General features: G+C 35.7%; 4 protein-coding genes across 4 annotated transcripts in view; 1 reads left to right on the top strand and 3 right to left on the bottom strand.

Moving 5' to 3' along the window:
- LOC116025669 (cleavage and polyadenylation specificity factor subunit 3-II) overlaps positions 1–5,603 on the bottom strand; it is a 9,323-nt gene extending 3,720 nt beyond the window's left edge. The window contains exons 1-8 of the mRNA XM_031266986.1: positions 5,478–5,603; positions 5,195–5,372; positions 5,005–5,077; positions 4,770–4,887; positions 3,855–3,928; positions 3,304–3,440; positions 921–984; positions 716–781 (exon numbers count right to left, since the gene is read on the bottom strand). Coding sequence (XP_031122846.1) covers positions 716–781; positions 921–984; positions 3,304–3,440; positions 3,855–3,928; positions 4,770–4,887; positions 5,005–5,077; positions 5,195–5,372; positions 5,478–5,502 — 735 coding nt within the window. The 5' untranslated portion in view covers positions 5,503–5,603. The remainder of the gene's footprint in view (positions 1–715; positions 782–920; positions 985–3,303; positions 3,441–3,854; positions 3,929–4,769; positions 4,888–5,004; positions 5,078–5,194; positions 5,373–5,477) is intronic.
- Positions 5,604–9,686: 4,083 nt separating this feature from the next.
- LOC116025312 (microtubule-associated protein 70-2-like) lies at positions 9,687–16,058 on the top strand. The gene is made up of 11 exons (XM_031266509.1): positions 9,687–10,237; positions 10,358–10,443; positions 11,888–11,953; positions 12,049–12,219; positions 12,314–12,484; positions 12,575–12,730; positions 12,820–12,966; positions 13,077–13,148; positions 13,237–13,767; positions 13,838–14,025; positions 15,384–16,058. Exons 1-11 carry the CDS (start codon positions 9,988–9,990, stop codon positions 15,421–15,423), a joined length of 1,878 nt encoding a protein of 625 aa, XP_031122369.1. The 5' UTR covers positions 9,687–9,987; the 3' UTR covers positions 15,424–16,058.
- Positions 16,059–16,822: 764 nt separating this feature from the next.
- LOC116025472 (receptor-like protein EIX2) lies at positions 16,823–21,042 on the bottom strand. The gene is made up of 2 exons (XM_031266703.1): positions 18,054–21,042; positions 16,823–17,165 (listed from the first exon to the last, which is right to left on the bottom strand). The coding sequence occupies exon 1, from the start codon at positions 21,040–21,042 to the stop codon at positions 18,067–18,069; it is 2,976 nt and encodes a 991-aa protein (XP_031122563.1). The 3' UTR covers positions 16,823–17,165; positions 18,054–18,066.
- A 1,773-nt stretch (positions 21,043–22,815) lies between these two features.
- The window catches only part of LOC116025534 (dolichol-phosphate mannose synthase subunit 3), a 4,446-nt gene continuing 4,000 nt past the window's right edge, over positions 22,816–23,261 (bottom strand). The window contains exon 4 of the mRNA XM_031266779.1: positions 22,816–23,224. Within this exon, the coding sequence (XP_031122639.1) occupies positions 23,165–23,224 (60 nt within the window). The 3' untranslated portion in view covers positions 22,816–23,164. The remainder of the gene's footprint in view (positions 23,225–23,261) is intronic.

Below are 23,261 nucleotides of genomic sequence, written 5' to 3'. Positions count from 1 at the left end.
GGGGGGGGGGGGGGGGGGGGGGGGGGGGGGGGGGGGTGGGTTGTGTGTATAAAGAAATATCCTACAGAATAACAGATTAAACATAAAAAATAAAGAATCGGCATATAATAAATGTAATATATGAGACAATCAGCTTTGGGTTTTCTAGACTGAAATCAACCATTTAGATCACGAGTGCAATTCACAAAATTAATAGGTCAAACCTTCAAAACAATTATAAAGCTTATGAGCGAAAGTCCAAACACAGTATAGAGTGCACCCTTGCTGCACAAATGTTAAACAAATAAACTTATTTCAGAGAAGAAGTTTGCCATTAATCTTGAAGGGGAACCTTTCACTATGAAGGTCATGGATTTTAGTATAGGAAACAACCTAAAAAAAAAAAGGAAGGGAAATGCTGGCCAACCTAAACATATTGCCAGACCCCAAGCCCAGTGGCAGCTTTCTGCACCAGGCTGCCCCTTTTCTGGTTGCTATTAATCTTAGATTCTTAGTGCAAATATAAATATGCAAGAAAATGAGAAATAACTGCAATACTAATTCAACCACTGAAGAGTAACATTAACTATGCTAGATTTTTATCCCCCCAACATACTTCAGCTCTACCATTCAATGGACAATACTGAAACCATCATTTTTTACAGACAAAATGAAGGAAATATGTGTCAGACATCTAAACACCAAAGAACATCAAATGGGCTCTTGGGTGAAATACCTGAGCTCTGCCCAGTGCAAATGTAGGAATGAGCACCTTCCCTCCAGCAGCAACACATTTGTGAACCTAGACGCATAATTTTTTAACAAACCACATTAATATAAATCACTTTATATTTTTAAAATTTTAAATTTAAAAAAAAAACACTGTAGAAGATCATAAGAAAAAAAAAAAAAATAGTAGACAGAAGTTTCAATTTTCTTACAGCTTGTAGAAACTCTCTTTCACGAGCATATTTTGAATCACGAAAAGTTGTTGCATAAGTTGACCTGTAAAAGAAAAAATATACATATGAGAAGTTCTATTGATTCTTTTTTTTTTTTTTAAATAATTAATTAATTAAACCTTTTTCAAATTCAAAATTTTAGGGGGGGAAATAACAAAATTCTCCTTCAAAGATTGGTAAGCAAAAACAATATTAACCATACAACTTTAGAAGAATTGAGGATAATACATTATGTTGATAGCGTTTCACTTTAATTTTTTTCAATAAGCTTCATTGTCATTGTCATTGACCTAAATAGTATGCTATGCCATTTTGTTTGTCATTAGCGTGCACAATTATAATTTAGACTTGAAATTTTATAGTAGAATATTTTTCAAGAATTTGACACTATAAATATAGAAAAGGGGTTTATATGCATTTTAGATGTTTTTTTTAGGAAAATGTGCCGATGAGCAAAGAAACAAAACTGAGACAATTAACTTGGGACAGGGAGTAAAATGAACCATCACATGACAAAGCCCTAGTAATCAGCGTGAACTCACTTGTACAACTATATATGAAATCTCTATGTAAATGAAATCTAGAGACTACTCAACTTAATACAGACTACTCTCTGTAAAAGCTTCCTCACAAGAAGGCTGCAGAATGCAGATTAAGGAATTATGTCTAAATTGATAGGACTTCATAGACAATTAGAAAGTAAACTCACACTCCCTGCTCAAAGGGGATAATCTAAAGGATGTTTGTTAAACAATAGAATAGCAAAACTAAGTATTCGTATATATGTTCTGTGTGTAAATGTACAGGAGAGTAGAGCTATATATACTAGTGTAGAACTAACCCTAGCCACAGGTTACTAACACTAAAACCTAGGGCTAAGAGTAAATATCTCAACTAACCCTTATATCTCTAACAGCCCCCTCAAGTTGGAGCATAGATTTCAACATGCCAAACTTGTTACATATGTGTCACATGAACCATAAGACTCCAAACCTAGAACTATAAGTCTTGAACGTTCGAACCATGCTGTGCCAAGTCAGTCCACAATGCACCTTGTCCGCACCAACAAAACTTCCACAAAGCTACAAACCAGGCCAAACACCACAACCGCAACGCACCAGCCTCTCACTCCACAAACCCTTATAATCGCTGCCTACCACCAGTGTTTTCTCGTTTTCTTGTTGCGTGCACACAAAGTGGTTCCTCCTGAACCATTCTTCAGCCGTCGGCCTTCCATAATAGCCGCGACATATGCCAGGTCCACACCACCCCTGGCACTTGTGCTGCCCATCACTGCAACACCCCTGTACAAGGACTGCCTCCAACTCTCACACCTTGGCACCACTCCAAATATGATACTAACCTCATATTAAATTAACTTAAACAAGTCAGAAAAATACAATAATAAACTTTCAAGACCTTATTGACACGATAAACCAAACTAACTCAAAATAAATAACCTACTGCCTAATTATTTATTAGCTTCCAGCTTCCACCCCAGCAGCCACACCATAAACCTAATAACCTATAGCCCAGTTATTCCCATCTTCAACACTTCAACATCAACAACACCCCCACCAACCACAACCACAGCCACTGGCAGCCACCAGTCCACCACCAACCACTGTCGGAAAGCTTCACCGGCCACCACTGCTGCGGTTCTTTCACGGCCATACAGGCGTTGGAAATTTCACTATCAACACTTTCAACGGCAACAAAAGCTCCACACAAAAGGACGAAGGGCCAGCAACCATCCACTGCTGCTGTTGGAGCTTTGCGAACCTGGGGAAACCGGCGAGAGAAGAGGGGAGAGGGAGACTTGATGGTTGAGATACCACCACTCCAGATCTATAGGTCTTTTAGAGACGAGCGTACCAAACCAACCCTCGACCGGAGCAGCCGCCGGAACAGTGCACACGCACCGGCGCGTGGTGTCGGAGACCATGAACTGCGGCGGCGCATCAGACCTCCGGTGGCTGCTCCGCTTCCTCCGGCAACGTCGCCTCCTCACTCCGACCAAAGCCCACTACCCAGTCACTCAATCTCGCTCTGATACCATGTTAAACAATAGAATAGCAAAACTAAGTATTCGTATATATGTTCTGTGTGTAAATGTACAGGAGAGTAGAGCTATATATACTAGTGTAGAACTAATCCTAGCCACAGGTTACTAACACTAAAATCTAGGGCTAAGAGTAAATATCTCAACTAACCCTTATATCTCTAACAATGTTCAATCGAAAAAAATTTCTGACAATGGAATCAATATAGCCTAACCCAGATAAGCAACTTCAAGAACAGATCTATTACCACAATGTATGTGCTTGTCTATATAGATGTAAAAGGTAATGGTACTACATACTCAGTGATAACAAGGTCCAACTGTAACCGGTCAATTTGGGCAGACCCAAGATGTCTGTCAGGTACCATGTTATAGTCTCCCGTATATACCATAGCAGCATCTCCCACCTTAGCATAAAACATTGCAGCTCCAAGGACCTAGTACCATAGTTGTGTATCATAAAGTACAAATACATTAGCATAATGTGACCAAAAATTATATATTAAAAAAAAAAAAAAAAAAAAAANAAAAAAAAAAAAAAAAAAAAAAGAAGAAGAAGAAGAAGAAGTGTGGGAATAACCTCACAAACTTGAAAAGGATAGTGTGGGATCTTCACTAAACAGAATTAATTTCTTTGGAGCAGTTTATTATTAATTCAGTTTAATTGGGAGAATAATATCAGAAGGTGGATCAGCTTGAAACTAAACGAAACAGAATAAAAGGTTCAGGTGTAAATAAAATGCCTTAGTTTCTTGATGGTTGACACCACTGTAACTTAATATCTACAACATGGATATATAAAATTTAGAGATTAAAAGATAAAATAAAAAGGTTTAAGTTCAATATCATACATGCCCCGCGTAATATGCACGAATCTGTAGGTCATTGTCAACTTGCACAGTCTGCTTCAGATCCACTGCTGTAACTGCATCCGGAATTCCAGGTTCAAGTATATGAATTAAGAACATCTCTATTTTCAGCATGTTCAATATATGTGTGTGTATAGAGTATACACATGCACACACACACACACACACACACATGCCTAAATGTATGCTTGAATTTGCATGCAGTTAAAGCACAGGATAAACAGGGTCACCAGTGAGGACAACAAAGCAATTGGATAAGAAATTTATTCAATGATTCAAATACACTTTAATAGCTGTCTAATTATTATTTCAAAAAGTTCACTAATTAATTTCCTCACATAATACTTGCTGATGATATTGCTAGTTTCGGGAAAAGTGTGGATTTTTTCCAAGTGAAAGGGTTCAACTTGAATTTGGCAATTTCCTGTTCTTGATCATCTGTTAAGAATCTATGCTTGATGATAAAAACAGAATGTACAAAACCATTACAAAGTACTGTATGAAGCACTGCCTGAGGCTGCTTATGTTTTCAGCAAAATTATTACTCAGAAGTTAGAGTTGGCAGTCTGCAGCTATTCTTTAGTACAAGAACTCCAACAATTCTCGTATTGGAGGAATTGTAACACTAAAGTTATTAGCATTTTTCTTAATCTCTAGTTCTCATTATAGGTGTGAACTGTGAGACCTATAGTGGGTTAAAATGAGATCTCACCACCTTGCCCAATGCCCCATCTTATCCACATCTTTGAGCCCAAACAAAAGTGGAGTCCACAGGTTTTTTTTTCATCAGAACTCACAAAATCATGAAAAAATTTAGTTCATAAAAATTACTCCGTAATAAATTTCTCAGAACAGAGAATTTGAACAACATAGCAACGAAAAGCAAATACGTAGTACCTTTCTTCATGCATTCCACAATGTGCTCTGCAGTAAATTGCTCTGCTTCTCCCCTTTTGTCAACCATCACTTTCCGGTAATCTTCTAGCATTAACGGACCCAAGGCTTTTGTGGGATACTGATGAACCATTAATGTTACCCTCAAAGAAATACAACAGAATATTTCATTGTCTATTACAATGAAACAACCAAGTACAAAACTTTTTTTTAATAAAGAAAATTAGAAGCATATTACCGTCATGTAAATGGGTCCATTATACCCACAAACTTCAGTGAAATATGGAAGAGCTCCAATATGATCCAAGTGACTGCACCACCCATCATTCAAATTAAATCCCAAACTTCTCCCGCTACATTACAACACTAAAAAATGCATGCACACTAAAGACACACAAGCACACAAATAGTTAAACAGAGAAGCATACAAATGGGTGATGATGATGCAAGAGAGGGCACTAGTGAAATCTCCAGACTGTGAGATACGAGAGAAATCGGGATAGCGGCGATGATCCAGGAAGCCCATGTGCATGCCACAGTCGAACATTATCCGCTTTCCATTTATCGTCACCACCACGCAGCTCTTCCCAACCTCTTGGCCGGCCCCTGTAGTAAACATTTCCGTCAGTGCCATTATTTTCATTCATGTGCACATTCTGTCGAACACAAGGCGGGCATAATCAATGCGAGCAGGAGAGAGCATATACTCACCCAAAACCAGACAGTCGATTGCCATATTTCTGAATGTTCAATTACTCCTATGATGAAACGATTTCCGCTCTCTTTTGGTTCTTCCCTTCTCGCTTCTGAGTTTGGAGGGAAACAACTTCCTTTGCAGTCTGCGAGATTCTATGATTCTATCTGCCTTGGTATCTCTTATAAGTATGTGTTTTTTTTTTTTTTAATTTAAGTTTTTTCTAACTTTAATTTTTTATTTTCTTATATATATATATATATAAATAAAATTATTGTATAAAAATTACCGAGAATATTTTTTTTTTTTTTAAACACCGAGAATATTATTAAAAAGTTATAATTTATATCTGTTAAATAATAAACATATTAATATTTTTCATAATTTTTAATAAATTTACATGTGCGTAAAGACTAAAGCCTAAAGCTGAAAACTGAAATTCAAAAGATACATAAATCACTACATTATTGTTAATTCATAGAGACATAACTGTATTCACCAAAAATATAAAAAATAAAGACATAATTGTACGTTGATAAAATCACTAGTGCAAGTTCGTCACAATTTATTGAAAACATATATCATTATAGGTGTTATTTAAAATATCTCAACGAGATTTTTTTATATATTGATTTTATTTATACAAACATAAATATAATATAATTTTTTTTTTTGGAACACTCATGATATTTTACAATGTAGTATCTTTTCTATATTTTTTTAAACATTTTTTCACTCATTTGAAATGGTAATCGGAATAGCGTCACACTGGAATATACGGAATAATATATTTATGTTATAATTGATTGATTGGTATCATGTGTATGAACCTGCAATATTATTTTATGTACTGACATTATTATTTTTTATGTACCTAACTGACTGGTTTATGATACAATATGGACCTGATGATTCGTGATATAATTTTTTGTGTTTGGTTCACAAATTATAAAATGTGTGTTCAAAATTGTGATGTGGGCCGCAACACTTTTAATTGTGTTTGGTCACTATTAACTCCATTAACTTCTTATTTAACACTCTATTAAATAACACTATATTCAATAAGACTCTATTAACTTCTTATTTAACATTCTATTAACTTCTTACTTAGTACATGTGTCCAGAAGTTCTTATTTAACACTCTAATAACTTCTTACTTAGTACATGTGTACTTTGATAATTTATATAGGGATAACAAAAAATTTCACAATTGTTATTTAATTTAATAATTTCCAAAAGTTTACAAATTTCATTGGAGACATAAAATATCATCACATTTTCTCTATTTTTTGTTTCATATATACAAAATATTAGTGTTCATTCTAAGTGATTATAATATCAAGTAGTTATGAGATAAGGTAAGTAGGTTGTAGTATAATTGTGAAAGAGTATGTAGAAATTGGGTAAGTTAAAGTGACAATTTTAATAAATTCATGATTGGAGAAAGTACTTAATATGATGTGTCTTATTTAGTTTACAAAGAGTCAATTCGCCTCCATTGAGACTCAATCTTATAACCTCCCATATAAGAGAATCACTATTTGCCATTTGAGCACAAGGTGTTTGACACATAGTAGGTAGATAGATAAGTAACTAATATTAGAGACATAAGAAGTGGCATTTCATAAATAATGGCAATGAAAATGATAAATTGATCATAGTCAAGACGCATATGATTTTTATTTAACAATTAGGAAAACATTAAACCAAGTATTTTACAAATTATGTACGATGAGTAAAAATATAAGTCTTTAATTTTTTCATTTGTATTATAATTTGAGAAAGTCGAAATTAATATAGTAGATGATTATTTTTCAGGAATATGGATTACAATAGTTGTTAATTATATGCATAATTAAATATAATTAAATGTGATGATTATAGCTAAAGGAAGCAATAGGGGTACGATTGGATTAATATATTGGCACAATTCCATCAAATCTCAAGTGGACTACACATACCACCTGCATATGAGCTTCAGATCGCACAGCTAATCACTCACTACAGACACAAACACAGCCCCTCTATCTCTTAATCAGATGCATTTCCCAGTGACCAAAATGATTTATAATTTCCGAAAAAGTGATCGAGCGAGTGGAGCTTAATTATTATATCTAGTTCGATTATATTTTATCACTTAAAGTCGTCGCACAAGATCTTTATAATGCGATTTATCTTTTTGTGTAGTTTACATGTTATTATACATAAATAGTGTTTATCCAATACACATCTTCAAATAATGATTATTACGAATTTCCATTGTCATTACAAAAAATGTTTTATAAATTATTTCCCAATGATTACGTATCAGGCAAGCTTGAGTTATATATATTTTTTAAAAATTATTATTTTGCTTATAACACATTAGTTCTCAATATCCTATTTTCATTATAAGTATATTTCAACTAAATATTTATGAAGTTAATAAAACCTAAAGTACCTCTCGCAATATATAATAAAAGTTAATGATGGTAAGCGTCTAATGGAAATAAAATAGATATTGTGTGTCATTAGATAATAGATACAATATTAACTTGTACGTTGTGTTTTCTTGCTTGTACACCAACAAATTATTTTCAATCTTGCTATTCTCCTTTTTTTATTTTCATCATCTCCATAAATTGTTAACAAAATTAGATATACTAATTTATACATTGTGTTTACTTTACCATACACTTACAAATAATTTTCAAATTTATATATTTTTTTATTTATACGTAGTGTACTACTTATTTATATTATATTTTATAAATTTGTTCTCGTAATTAAGATTTAATGTTAATACTAAACTTAATATTATGAAAATTTGAATTAAAATAACTGTAGTCAAGTCTTATTAATAAGACGGGGAGAGTATAATATATGTCAATGTGACATGCTACTATTTACTTGACAAATTATATTGATAGAGACACATAGAAGTCTGTAATTGATTGACCAATCAATTGTGTTGCAAAAAAGATAATCGTTAGTCTCATCACGTCCAAACAATTGGAACGCAGCAACAGAGTGTTGCAAAAAAGATAATCGTTAGTCTCATAACGTCCAAACAATTGTAACGCAGCAAATGAGCTGCCTCAACATGCAAAGCAATCACCTCATGATAACTACTTTTTTTATTGAGACTTGCATTGTTTTTAAACCAACCCAAATCACGTTCAACTCTTAATAATAAACAAATCACAAAGTGTGAGTTACATACTTACAATTCACACTATCATACATATACCATTATTTTCTATTAGCATTTACATATTCTCTAATTTCAAATCATTTTACACAAAATGATACACACAATTACTTAATTAATAAACACATTTAACTAATTACTTTGACATAATTTACAGACATTTGCTTGTTCAAATCTTTTACAGTATTAACAAAATTTCACTCCGTATTAATTCATATTTAATAAAAAGTTTCATTAAATTTAACATACATATACGGTTTGGAAGTTGTTAACAGGATTAATGGGAACGTTAACACGCGAGGAGCTACGAGAAACATAGTGGAAGCTAAGCTTGCTAGAGCTGGTTAAGGAAACACTGTGTAGTCGATGTTATCGATGTGCTACGTGAGCAAAACAAGGCAGCTGATACTCACGCTAAAATCAAGAATAGTATTGAGAATTGGAGAAACTTAGAGAATCCTCAACGGGGGATATGACAACTACTTGAGGAGGACAAGTTGGGATGCTGTAGGTAGACCTCGACTTGGTCATGTGCGGAACCTCTCTTGATGTCCTGAGGCTATTCATTCATTTTTGAACTAAAAATATGTGCCAAATATTATGTATTGTGATCCAGTTACCATTTCAAGTTGGTGATCATAAGTTTGAAGTTCGTGGTGAGTTTTAAATTTTTTGGGCTGAAACTATTTAATAAAGTATAAAATAAATACTACATTATAAAGAATTACGAGTAATAAAAAAAGTGAGAAAAAATTGGTGGCATGAGGTACACTTGTGATTTCCCATAAATATAGGGTCTGCGAATAAAAGCCTATAGATTGTGTAGCTATCAAAAGGCCTAAATGGAAACACAAAATGATACTCCGTATATAATCATCACACAAGCTTGTAACATCAACAGACAAATTTCGACATGAAAATGTGTTTACGCGAGAACTAACACAAACAAAAGCAAATTTTATAATAAGAAAAAAAAATAATATTAATAATAATAAACCGGAGCTCAATCACACACCGAATGCATCTTCTCTCTCTACTCAAATAATGGCCAGCTAGATGGATAGTTTTGATTGAAGTAGTAAGGGAAGAGAGAGAAAGGAACAAAGGGAGCACAGCATTTTGAACTCCACACACTATTTGTCTCTCTATAATACATCTACACTCACACACACTTTGATCTCTCTCTCTCTCTCTCTCTTTCTTTCTCTCTCTGTCTATCTCTCTGTGTCTGTCTGTGTGTCTCCCGTATTTTGCAATCACTGTTTGGTGTTTTTTGTGTGTTTTGAGTATTGCGGGGGAATTTGATGCGAGAGGGGAGATAAGGGAGTAGATCGGAGATGGCGGAGGTTTCCGGCGAGAGGAGTGTGGCGGAAGTGAGCTCCGGCGAGAATGGCGGCAATGTGCGGCCTGCCACGGCGGAGGCTACGCCGCCGCAGCTGACGGTGTCGGCGTCCTTCAAGGAAGGGAAGACGGCCAGGAGGAGAGCGTCGGTGAGGCCGAGTCTGGACGCGGACGAGTTCATAAATCTGCTGCACGGCTCGGATCCGGTGAAAATGGAGCTCAATCGACTCGAGAACGAAGTCAGAGGTCAGTAATGTCAGCTGGATCCAGTGTGATTCGGGTTGAATACGGCGAGTTTTGGTGTTCTCTGGTTTGTGTTTGATTGATGTGGTGGCATTTTTTTGTTGTTGTTGTTGACTTGCGCAGACAAGGACCGGGAATTGTCTGAGGCTCAAGCGGAGATCAAGGCGTTGAGGTTTTCTGAGCGCTTGCGAGAAAAGGCTGTTGAAGAGGTTCGGCTTCTCTATTTATTACTGCCTTTTATTGTGCAAAAATGCAATCATTTCAAGTCATAGTGCTATTTTTTTTTACGTGTATTATTCATTGTTATTTCACCATTATCAGAAAAATTTAAAATACAATTGACTATTGATTGATATTATAGCCTTATAGGAGCTCAATGTCATATTTCCCTGTTACATGTCTATGATAAACTCATGTCAGCCAAAGATTACAATTTCAAGTGTCATACCATAGGATACTTTTGGTTTTGAATTCTTGAGGGATGAAAAAGGGTAAACTTTGAGTAAATGATACAATGATTCTCCTCATTTTGATGTAAAGGCTACTTCAGAATTTTATGAAATGCAGTTAAAATTTACTAAAGAGAGAGCCATGTTGGATGACAGGTAGCTGTTTCTTGCTCATCATTAGTCTCTTTTCCGTGGTTATAAATGTATTTTTCTCTCCAATTTCCAAAATTTTGTTTTCTGGATACTATAAGTGTCTGATTTGCACTATGGCTTGCTGCCTTGCTGTTCCCTCATAACAATTTGGTTGCTATAAATGGAAATTGTTTAAATAGGAATGATGTTAAGCGATGTGAATGTGTTATGAATTCCCGGACATAATTCTTGTGATATTCATGTTAGACATTATTCTTCTTTGCCTCCATGCAGTTGAATACCTGGTAGTTATTTCTTGATCAGTTGATCATTTCTATGTAATGCTAGTTGTCAAATGTTCATATGGTCAATAGTTCCAGCATTTTTTTTGAAAATGAAAAAATTAGAGGGATGATCAATGCTATTTCTTTTAATGTCTCCTTTGAATTGATTTTTTTTTTTTTTTTTTTTTTTAAATTTAAAGTTTCTATAAATGCTTCCTCTCAATTTCAACTGATTCCTGGTCTCTTGCATTTGTAGTGCATCCATATGTAAGTGGAGTGCATTTTTTTAGCCAAGATAGCTCTTAGTTGTCATTGGAACAAGATAGATATAATTATGGTTAAAAAATGTATTCTGGATGGTTAGTATTTCATTGAAACTTAAGAATGCTTCTTTCAGGAAGCAAGGCATAATTATTTATTTGCATTCTATATCTGGTTCTTAACCTACTAATTTGGGTGCTTGACTTCCTGAAAATGCAAAACATTATTCTTAGTCTTGGCATACCCAAGTACCAAGTTTTTTTTTTTTTTTTCCCTGATTCAATTGGTATCTCTTTAAATATCAACAAAGTAGCAAAATGCTGATCTGGAATTTGATCTTTTTAATGTGTATCTGATAACTGTTTGGGTTTTACTTGTCAGTCTTATAATTGATTTTGATATGCAAATGACTATTGCAATTTTATTATTTGTTAATTCCATAGTTAGGCATATCAAAATTCACTGGGTTGTAAGTTTATGTTTTTGGAAAAGCTAACATAATCTTGACTAATGTTTATTTTGTTCAGCTCAATGATGAGTTGGCAAGGGTTGAGGAGAAGCTGAAGTTGGCAGAGTCTCTTCTAGAAAGCAAAGTACTAAATGAAGTTTTTTCTGCTAACCTGTCTTTAAATTCTTCTTCTCTGCCAAAAGCTGTATTTGATTTGGAAACCTTTTTGTTTTTTGACAGAATCTTGAAATTAAGAAAATAAATGATGAGAAGAAGGCCTCTATGGCAGCACAGTTTGCAGCAGAAGCCACTCTTAGGAGGGTTCATGCTGCTCAAAAGGATGATGATATGCCCCCAATTGAAGCAATTCTTGCTCCTTTGGAGGCTGAACTCAAGTTAGCTCGACAGGAGGTTAGCGTTGTCTTTTGTCTTTTGTCTTTCAACACGTGACTCTAATTAAGTCAACCATGTTCTCATCAATGTCTTTGGCTTTCATTCTTTCCAGATCGCAAAGCTTCAAGATGATAACAAGGCATTGGATCGTCTCACCAAATCAAAGGAAGCAGCTCTACTTGACGCCGAGAGAACAGTTCAATCAGCACTGGCAAAAGCTTCTATGGTGGATGATCTCCAAAACAAGAACCAAGAATTGATGAAACAGATAGAAATTTGCCAGGTAGCATAATTTGTTGAAAATGTTGGTATGCTTTCTGCACTATTGCTGCTACAGTTTTTTGATTTCTACTTTAATACCAAAATAATTCAGGAAGAAAACAAAATTTTGGATAAAATGCATCGCCAAAAGGTTGCTGAGGTTGAAAAGCTTACCCAAACTGTGCGTGAGCTTGAAGAAGCTGTTCTTGCGGGCGGTGCAGCTGCAAATGCTGTTAGAGATTACCAGCGGAAAGTTCAAGAGTTGAATGTAACATGCTCTTACCACACCTGCCAGTATACATCCTAGAATGTCCAGAATGTCCCAAATCTTTAAATACTCTTTTTATCTGTTTCCAGGAGGAGAGAAAAACTCTTGACCGGGAGTTGGCTCGTGCCAAGGTAACTGCAAATAGAGTGGCAACTGTGGTTGCTAATGAATGGAAGGATTCTAATGATAAAGTAATGCCTGTAAAGCAGTGGCTTGAAGAGAGAAGATTCTTGCAGGTTATCTTTGATCACTCCCCCAAAACTTGAAACTGATTGTGTTTGTCTTTATTTAAGTTTTGTGTTTTGCTTGTGATGTTTAAGTGTTTATGAATTTTTAATGGCCACAGGCAGAGATGCAACAATTGCGGGATAAGCTAGCAATTTCTGAACGAGCTGCAAAGTCAGAAGCCCAGTTAAAAGTAACAATTTGATTCTCACAATGGCATATCTAACTTGTGACTCATCTATATATGTCCTTAACTGGATTTAACATTACTATTGCCTCAGGAAAGATACCATCTAAGACTTAAGGTTCTAGAAGAAACTTTAAGGTCATCTAGCACCAGCGTTCGCAGCACACCAGATGGAAGATGTTCAAATAATGGTGCTTCACGTCGGCAATCACTAGGTGGAGCTGAAAATGTATCAAAATTGACCTCTAATGGATTTTTACCCAAGAGGTCGCCATCCTTTCAATTGAGATCTTCTGGGACCAGTACAGTGTTGAAGAATGCAAAAGGGACATCGAAGTCATTTGATGGTGGCTCAAGGTCATTGGACAGGGGTAAAAACCTTCTTAATGGCACTGGTCCAAATTTCAAGCAAAGCCAGTCATGTGATGGAGCCAAGGATAGTGAAACTCAAAATAATACCTTGAAAGGAAATCAAGATGAAAAACACGATGATTTACAAGTAACAGTAACAGTGGATACTGTGCCAGGAGTATTGTATGATTTACTGCAGAAGGAAGTGATTGCTTTGAGGAAAGCTGGTCATGAAAAGGATCAAAGTCTTAAAGACAAGGATGATGCTATAGAGGTTAGTTTCTTCCTCAGCAACATTATAAATTCCTCATGTTTACTTGGTTTAACTTTATTATGTTCTTCAGATGTTAGCTAAGAAAGTAGACACTCTAACAAAAGCAATGGAAGTTGAGGCTAAAAAAATGAGAAGGGAGGTTGCTGCCATGGAGAAGGAGGTGGCTGCAATGCGAGTGGATAAGGAACATGACAATAGGGCAAAACAATTTGGAAATTCCAAGGGTCCTGTCAACAGTTCTCAGCTCCTTCCTGGAAGGTATGTCTTTTCCTGATGAAAAAGTTATCTAAATACAGCATCACTTTCATATATTTACCCCCAAGATGATAAATTTTGATCTCTCTCTCTCTCTCTCTCTCACTGTGTTCCTCCTATATTCAAAATTCCAAGATATGCATCTGTCCTTGCACAGGTTTGTGCAATTGTATATCCAATTCATTGTTATCAAGGCGTTGCCTAGGTGACGTCTAGGCGACGCCTAGGTGTCCGGTCGGTCGGGACCGAACGCCTAATGTCCTTTTGGATAAATTAGTAAGATTGCCATACCAAAAATTTGTCTGTGCTAAGTGAAAGACCTTCCAAAAAGTTAGACCAGAACAAAAAATTGAGTGCTATCTCTAAACATCATTTGTAAATTGTAATCTAAAACCAGAATGCTATCTATTTACTTTTTTCCTTTTCTAGTTTGTTTGTTTGTTTGTTTGTTTGTTTGTTTTTTTTTTCTGTCTCGATAAATCCTGGAATGGAAGAAAGAATATAAGAAACAATTCGCAGTTTGAAAGATGGAAGCTCAGAGTGCTCCAAGTACTTAATTTGTCCCATTTATGATGTCTATGTTACATTTTCAGGTCTGAATTTATGTGCACCTTCCTCATTTTTTTCATGTCTATTTAGTTCTAACTCAAGCTACTCGTATCAACTAAAGCCTCTCTCCCTATCTAGTTGAACCAATGTTAACCTCTCTCATCCACCTTGTTGGATCACAAGGTGAATAGTCTTGATGGCAATTGCAATTTGCAAATGAACCTTCTTTAACTCATTAGGGAAAATGTCTAAAATTCAGGTTGAAATAGAATTCGAAATCATAATTCACTGCTTCATTTGACTGGGAAGGTGTTTAGAGTTTAAACATGACAGCTGACTGATGGCACATAGCTGCTACAAAGGATAGAACTAGTAACTCTACAGTCTCTATGTTTATTATTTTTTTTTTTTTAAGTACTACTGACTCTATTAGAATGTAGTATCTGTTCATAGCTACTTTCTCAACTTACTGAAGCACAACGAGTTAACAGTTGCCTCCACTGAGGCTCGAACCCACTCCCATCATCCATGTGGGAGTGTTAATCGGGACACCGGATGCCACTTGACCACAAGGTCTTTGGCACAGTCTCTATGTTTATAATTTATGCTTTGACATGGCATTATTATGCATTGGCCTTGTCAGTTACAGCACATATAGCAAACTTTTTATTTTACAGGCAATTTGTTGTCCTTATTAACAACTGCAAATGAGTTTTGTGAATCAATACTGGAAGATATTATCTGTCAAAGCCTCTCTTTTTTTTTTTCTTTTTTTTTTTTTAAATAATGATTTTGTGCTTTTTTGTCTGTAGGACTGTAGCTAGAAGTGGAGTAACACGCAGCATGCAATAGTAGTAAGGAAACTCCCCGAGTACTGCTGTAAGAAGCAATTATGCATAGATTGGCCTCTGCTCTAAATTACTTTTCCATTATCCTATTCCACCCCTTATATTGTTTATTGTAAAATCATAACAAAGCATGAAAAACGAGTTTGATCGATCCCTCTGCTCTAGTGGGGAATGTGAAAAATTAGTCGAGAAGCAGAGAAGACCAATATAGATGGATTTGGTGTATTTCCAAGTTAGACTACTGATCCCTCTCTCCTGTCTGTCTGGTTGTGGCAACATGAAATTTAGCTGTTAAGGGGAGAAAACCCACCCGTGGAATTCGATATATGTTTCTGACTTTAGACTGATCCCTCTGCTTAGAAATCACCAAGAAAAGACACTGAAACCATCAAGGTTGAGCTAACTCTCTTTTGGCTGAATGATATCAGTGGCAGTGATTGCGAGGCTGTATAGGTGGCTTGATGTCATTTACTTTATCCAGCTTTTTTAAAATTAAACCATGTTTGCAGTCTGTATTTGTAATATGCAAGCTAGTGTGTGATATGGTTAATGGTTCCAGTTTGTCAATATTCTTGTATTGAGTGATACTACGATCAGATTTTTCGCTCCGTATTTATTTATATTTTTACCTTTTTCTCAGCCCTCTGATTTGGTTCCTGTGCAATACTAACACTTTAGACTAGAAACTATCGTGTTGTGCTATTAAAAAAATACGGAGTAACATTCAAATATATATATATTTTTTTAAAAAGTGATTATTTTAGAAGGGAGGTGTAACCGTGTAACAACTTTACTCCAGAATGGGAGTAGTGTAACTCCGGAATCCGAATCACGCGAGCATTTATGTAACTTGGAAACACTGTAGCAGCCATCAAGTCATTGAGTACTTCATCATTGAGCATTGAAGTACTGATGACATTAATGAAAGTGAATTGTATCAACAAGTTATGACAATAAGTAATGACTTTCATGAAGATGACTTATATGTAAAGTATTTGAATTTTTTATAGTTGACGCAAAAAATTTTCAAGCGAAAAAGTACAAACTTGAAGAGAAAATTAATTGAGAGTTTTATTTTTTCTTTGTGTTAGATTATGGATTGTAAGACTTTATCATGGATTGTAAGACTTTACTATGTATTGTAAGATTTTTTAGTATGACTTTATTATGGATTGTAAAATGTTTTAATAATTTTTGGTTATTTGAGTTTGTTATTTTGAATTGCAAGATTTTGGTGGGTTATTTTGATATCTTATTAATTATTATTTTTTATTTTAAAATTATTATTATATTATTATTATAAATGTTATATTATAAACAAAACAATTAAATTGTTTAATTCTACAATTCTGTTTATTTTTTGAAAAATAAACTAAATACAACAAGATAATTATCTGAAATACAACTAAATACAAAAAAAAGTTAAAAAATAACTCGTTTTTCAGAAGTTACTTTCCAATCACAGCCTAAAGAACAGCAACAATGATCAAGAGTAAAGCCGTTGGTCTTGACTTCATGAATCATGTTTACCAGAAGTATTAGTTGGGATTGCTTGAAACGAGGCGCAGATGATACTGTGTGCTGGGCAGTAATACCTCTGGTCGCTGACGCAGAAGAACGAGTACCGGAGGTTCTATTTTTCGGCAGGTGAGTGTCTTATTTGCTAGCCATAAGTGTTCGACGGATTGCCTCAATGAAGTTTGTTGGATCCGTGAATGAGTTCCCGCCATTGTAGACTTGTAGTACCTAGGAAGTGGGTGAACATTAGCTGTCAAAAAATATTTGAATAACATTCTGATCGTGAAAGTGAACCATAAAAGGCTCATTCTGCTTGACTTGCCCCCCAGTTTTTGTGGCTGCTTTTACTGATACGCATAAGATTTTAGCATCTCTGAATAATATTTTTTTGAAACACATCGCTGAATAATATATAATCTTGCTTATAATTGTTAATAGCCCGAATTAGCTGTATGGTGGTGGCCTGGCGAGAGTCTAATCCCTTAAAAGTGGGTGCACTGTGTTTTCTTATTGACTAGTGTGAATTTTGAACAAACTTCTTGAAGAATTTTCTTGGAATAGTTTGTCTTTTATATATTTTTCTAGATAAAAGACTGATCTACAATTCTTGTGCTGCTACAATATCTAATATAATATTGTAATAGGTGTAGAACTATGCTTTTGTCATTTTTTAGATGACGAGGGAAATTTGTAACCACTGCTCGAGAGTGTGCATGAAGGACCACTTGGAGGTAAACCAGTCTAAGTTGCCTATAGCGTACTGGTTCAAACCAAGAAAGTTAATAAACCACTCCACTGAGAGTTGAACTTAGACCCTGTGGTTACCAAGACAACATTCTGACCAACTTGGATGGAGTTGTCCCTAACTATTACAGAGTATTATTTTAGGAGTGTGAATACACTTTTGTTATAACAAAAGAGGAAAAAAAATGCCAGTTCTCTACTTTCTATTGTAGGCCAGTTTCTTTATAACTAAACCAAGAATGGTTCTCCCATTCTTGATGCCATTACATGATAACTGCATAACATTAACATTGTTGACTGACAAAGGATAAACACAACTTTAAAAAAAAAAATCTTGTACTTGTTCACCCAATTTACACAAGCAAAATTCACCTGGAAATTTGTCTTAATGGAACCTTGTCCTCTGCCTATGAGCTTGTGCTGCAGTTATGCCCAATATGGCCTTGCAGGCTCTTTCAATGTAATGAAAGTAGGCAATCCTCCAAGAATCTTTGAACAGAAGAACACTACAAAATCCCACCAAACCAATCAAGAAACCTGGTCCCATGCCGATATAGAACCATGGGAAGAAAGAATCATCTGTGTCATAGTTCTCATTGACTTGGTTTGGAGTGTCTGAATCATTACCTCGTTTATCACCGGGGCATGGTTTCAGCAGTGGTGTTCCACAAAGTCCATCATTTCCCATATATATGCTTTCATCATTTAGGGTCTGGAGCTGATTTCCTGTTGGTATTCTCCCTGATAAATTGTTGAAGGATAGATTCAAGTGGCTTAGAAAGGTTAAAGAGGACAAGGTTGGAGGAATTGAGCCAGAAAGTTGGTTTCTTGACAGATCGAGGGATACTAGTTCTTTCAAATGGCCTATCTTACCAGGGATCTTGCCCTTCAGATAATTCCCAGATAAGTTTAAGTTCAACAAACCTTTAAGATCCATTAGTTCTTCTGGAATTTGTCCGGTTAGTTTGTTGTCTGAAAGGTCTATGGATGTGAGAAAGGGCAGTGTTTTGGTATATCGACGTTCCATCCCTTGCACGATAGCATAAACATCTGCTCCATAATCTACATCCATTATTAGATACTCAATTGCACTGTGCTCCACAATCATGCCAGTAAGATTACCAAGACACGGAGGGATTCCACCTGTGAGATTGTTCCCCGCTAAGTCTAGCAGTTGAAGTTCTGGGAGTTGACAGAGCTGTGGAGGAATATGGCCATAGAACTTGTTTGAAAAGAGACTCAAGTACTGAAGATTAGATAGGTTTTCCCCAATCCATGCGGGGATAGGATCTGAGAGCTCATTCTTTCCTACATCAAGGATGCTCAGATATGTTATGTTCTGCAATGGAGGAAGCTTCCCAGAAAATTTGTTGTCGCCCAGATGTAAAGACAAGAGCCCCGTTATGGAACCCAAGGAACTCGGTATTTCACCGTGCAGATTGTTGCTAGTCAGGTCAAGCATTGCCAATCCTTGCAGGTCCCCTAAACATCTAGGCAGTGTACCTGATAACTCATTTGAAGAGAGATCGATGACCGTTATTCCCTTAATCTCACATAAAAACATTGGCATCTCACCATCCAGTTGGTTATTGGAGAGTATGAGAACCTCTAGTGTGAGATTGACGCCATTCTGGAGAGGAATACTGCCAGCCAGGAAGTTATCAGACACATCCCAAAGAAGCACATCTGTGGGAATGGGAGTTAAGGGTCCATCAAACTTGTTAGAATGCAGAATTAACCGCCTGTATGGAACGTTACCCTCCTCAAATGTTGGCAGTTTCCCACTGATGTTGTTGTTTGAAAGATCCAAATAGTGAACACGGGAATACAGTTTCTGAAACCAGCCCGGCAAGTTATCATCAATGCCTGTATTAGAGATTCTGAGCTCCTCAACAAGCCTTTGCGTTTGAAGCCAAGGAGGAAACCGAGGTCCAAGAACACAGGATGCAAGTTTGATAGTCTTGAGCTGGAAAGGAGGAATCCACTGGGAGCTCATGTTGAAGGCCAGGGAGTTCAGGGACATCGACAACTCAGTTAACCTTGCCAGCTCAGAAAAATGAAGTTCAGATACCACTCCAGTTAAAGCATTGTTGGAGACATCCAATTTCTCAAGCTTCAGTAATTGACCTAGAGTAGAAGGTATGCTCCCATTGAACCGATTATTACTAATGTCTAGCTCCCTCAAAGACGATAATGTTCCAAAAGATGTTGGGATGGGACCCTGCATTGAGTTATAAGAAAGCCGAAGATACTCTAAATCATGGAAGCAGAGAAAGGGTGTTGTTTCTAACTCTAGCATCTCTCCGGTGAATCTGTTATCAGACAAATCAAAGAACTGTAACTTGCAAAGACGGTTAATGGCTGTTGGTATCTTTCCTTGGAACTTATTCTGGGACAGGTCCAAATACTTCAGATTGGTCAAGTTAAAAATGGAATCAGGCATGGAAGTATTGAAGAAATTAGAAGAAAGACCAAGGGCTGTTAGGGAGGTTAACCTTCCCAAAACATCAGGAATTCTTCCACTGAAACCATTTCCATCCAGCCTGAGATGCTTTAGGCTAGAAACGTTGAACAGCCAGAGAGGTAAAGCGGAGTTGATGATGTTATACCGGAGATCCAACGAGACAAGAGATGTGAAATTCGGCCGTGGAAGAGCAGGAATCGTACCGACATTACAGTTAGACAAGTTCAATAATGAAAGAGAAGGAAGCATGTTGATTGCACTCAACCAGTCCTTGGCCTCTCCAAGCTGGACTCCTGATAAGTCCAAATGTTCCAAAGATGAAAGCGTAGTAGATACCCACCCGAGACTATCAGCTGCCAATCTGTTGGTCCAAAAATCACCAAGGTCAAGGTACTGCAACCCCGAGAGGTTTCCTAGATGATGAGGGACATTCCCTCCAAACCGGGCCACCGAGAGGTCAAGGTATCTGAGGCTTATCATGGAGCCTAAAAACATAGGTATCTGAGCTCCTGAAAAGTTGTTCATGCTCAAGTCCAGGTAAAACAGATGCTCGAGATCTAGTAAAGACTCGCTTATCTCGCCCCCCAAACACGTCCTGCTATAGTTTGCTGCATAGCTAGTGTCATAGTTCACCCTGTCATAATCAAAAGGAGCTGGATTGTGAAGATGAAGCTGCTCAACACGGCCCGTTTTGTTGTTGCAAATTACACCTTTCCAGGTACAGCAATCTTCTCCCTCCCAAGATGCAAGCCGGTTCGATTCGTCTGTGATGGTGTTTTTGAACTTGATGAGTGCACTTCTTTCAGTCTTGATGCAGGTTGCACTGCTAGCAAGGTGGAGGCCTTCCATGAACCAAAGTGATAAAAGCATCCATAGAACATTAGTAGAAGCTGCCATGGATGGAGACATGGAGTGAAGAGTTGAAGATTGTGTTGAGGTGTGATATCCTCGATCAGGTTAGGTTTTCAAGTCTTTGAATGTGAAAATGTATGATATGTAATTGATTTGCACGTCCGGAGTCAAACATAGTAGACATTATAAAATTGGGATTCTGTGTGCATGGGTGTAATAAAATATTTTGGGTAGGAAGGCTACTTCGGGTTGTCTATTTATGCAATTATTGATTTATTTCCACATTTGATTTTAGGACTACTATGAAATTTTTTCATTTTGTTTCTAAGTATTATTTTTATCATTTGGTGGATAATTTTAATTATTTTTGTCACATAAAATTAGGAATGACAATTTCTATCAACACATAGATGAAGATGGAGACCAAAATTTATGAAATAAGGACAAAAACTACCTTTTAGAAATGGAGCTAGGCCAGGGGGAATCATCGCTTGTGGGCATCGAACCCAAGTTCTCCCGAAATTCTTCCCCACAAAAAAAGTGTATTTGCCACTTAAGCTATCACATTGGGTTGGTTTTCTTATATAATAATAATAATAAATAAATAAATAAAATTGTGTATCAAATTTGACAAAATTAATATTTTAAGACTAAATGTAAAAATGATTTATTAGTCTCTCATATGACCAAAACTGAAAATAATTCTTTATTTATATTTTATACTCTATACTATAGGGTTCAAACCTAACCTTTTTTTGAACAAAATAAAATGTTCTTCTCAAAGATTAATGAGGTTAAAATACTTTAAACAACGAAAGTAACCAACAAAATTATTCATAAATAATGAGGTTAAAATACTTTAAACAACGAAAGTAATCTACTTTCGGAATCCCTCTTAACCAACAAAATTAGAATCCCTCTTAACCAACAAAATTAGAGTTCATTAGCCTATTGTTACATAATGTATCATGTAAAATGTTTTATTATTTCGATTGATGATGTGAACTATTACACTTTTGTCGTTTATAAATGAATTGATTCTCAAGGAAAGGGAATATATATATATTGATATATTAATTTGCAAGAAATCAATTCGGTTGACTGTTGATTTTAAAATTCTATCTGTACTCTTTGTTTTGGCTTTATTTTTGACTTGGTGTGGCTAAATGCAGAGGTCTTTGAAAAATAATACATAGATTAAATCATTTTAAAATATGTTACTTATAAAAATTTTTGATTATCAAAATCTTCTTCTTCTAATATGTGTGAGAGAGAAATATTAAAATATAAACACAAGTGTCAAGTACCTTGTGATCTGATTGTCACTATTACAGGTATCTGATTTATCTAATTGTCACTATTACTTTTTATAAGAAAGTCAAATTTGAGTTAACACTACTAATAGAATTCAATCATACCATAATGAGGTAAACGAACTTAAGTTGTTGATGGACTCAAATAAATAAAGGCCAATAGGCAACTCCCATGAGCAGTTAGATAATTGTTTTAGTAGTCATCATAATTCATTATCATAGGTGTTGAAATGTAGTCCAATTATAATGTAAATACATTTGGTCTCTTAACTATCATTTGAGTTGCGAGTGGAGATAATTAAGAAACCAAATATATTGACCTTAAAGGGGCCATATCTACATTTGAGTAGATAATTAAAGAACCAAACGCTTTTATTTTATAATTAAGGGTTCAAATTTATAAACACATAATAAGGGTCCAAAAGTGTAATTTTTCAAATATTCATCACTATAATATTAGACAGATTCACTGATTATTTGATTATAAATACATTAGATACTCTCATTTTGAGCAAAACCCAAGAATTTATCCACAAATAGGATATTATCATCAATATACTGCTTTGTTGCAGGTAAGATTTTAAAACTGTCAGTAAAAATAATTCCTAAACACAGTGAACTACAAAAAAACAAACCATTTTACCTTGAAAGCTAAACCAGAAAGTTATGTAACCTATAAAGATTGAAATCCCTCTATTCAGGCCAATGTTTCTTTAACTTTAAAGGTTTCACACAAACTATAAATCAGAGTATGTCTATAGCTTGTGCACCTCAAGGATTTGATGTGGCCGCCTCGTGGTTGATCGTCAATACAAAATGCTTTCTGTTTTTCTCTTGCCCCTTTGGAAGTCCGCTTAATCATCACCAACATCGACTCCTTTCTTCTTTAGGAAGTCCTTAGCTTCAAAAATGTCCTACAAGAAGGGAAGAAGGGGGGGGGGGGGGGGGGGG

Source organism: Ipomoea triloba, chromosome 7, assembly GCF_003576645.1.
Source record: "Ipomoea triloba cultivar NCNSP0323 chromosome 7, ASM357664v1".
NCBI lineage: Eukaryota > Viridiplantae > Streptophyta > Magnoliopsida > Solanales > Convolvulaceae > Ipomoea > Ipomoea triloba.
The sequence above is the reverse complement of the archived record's forward strand: the minus strand, read 5'-3'. Positions and strand labels throughout refer to the sequence as shown.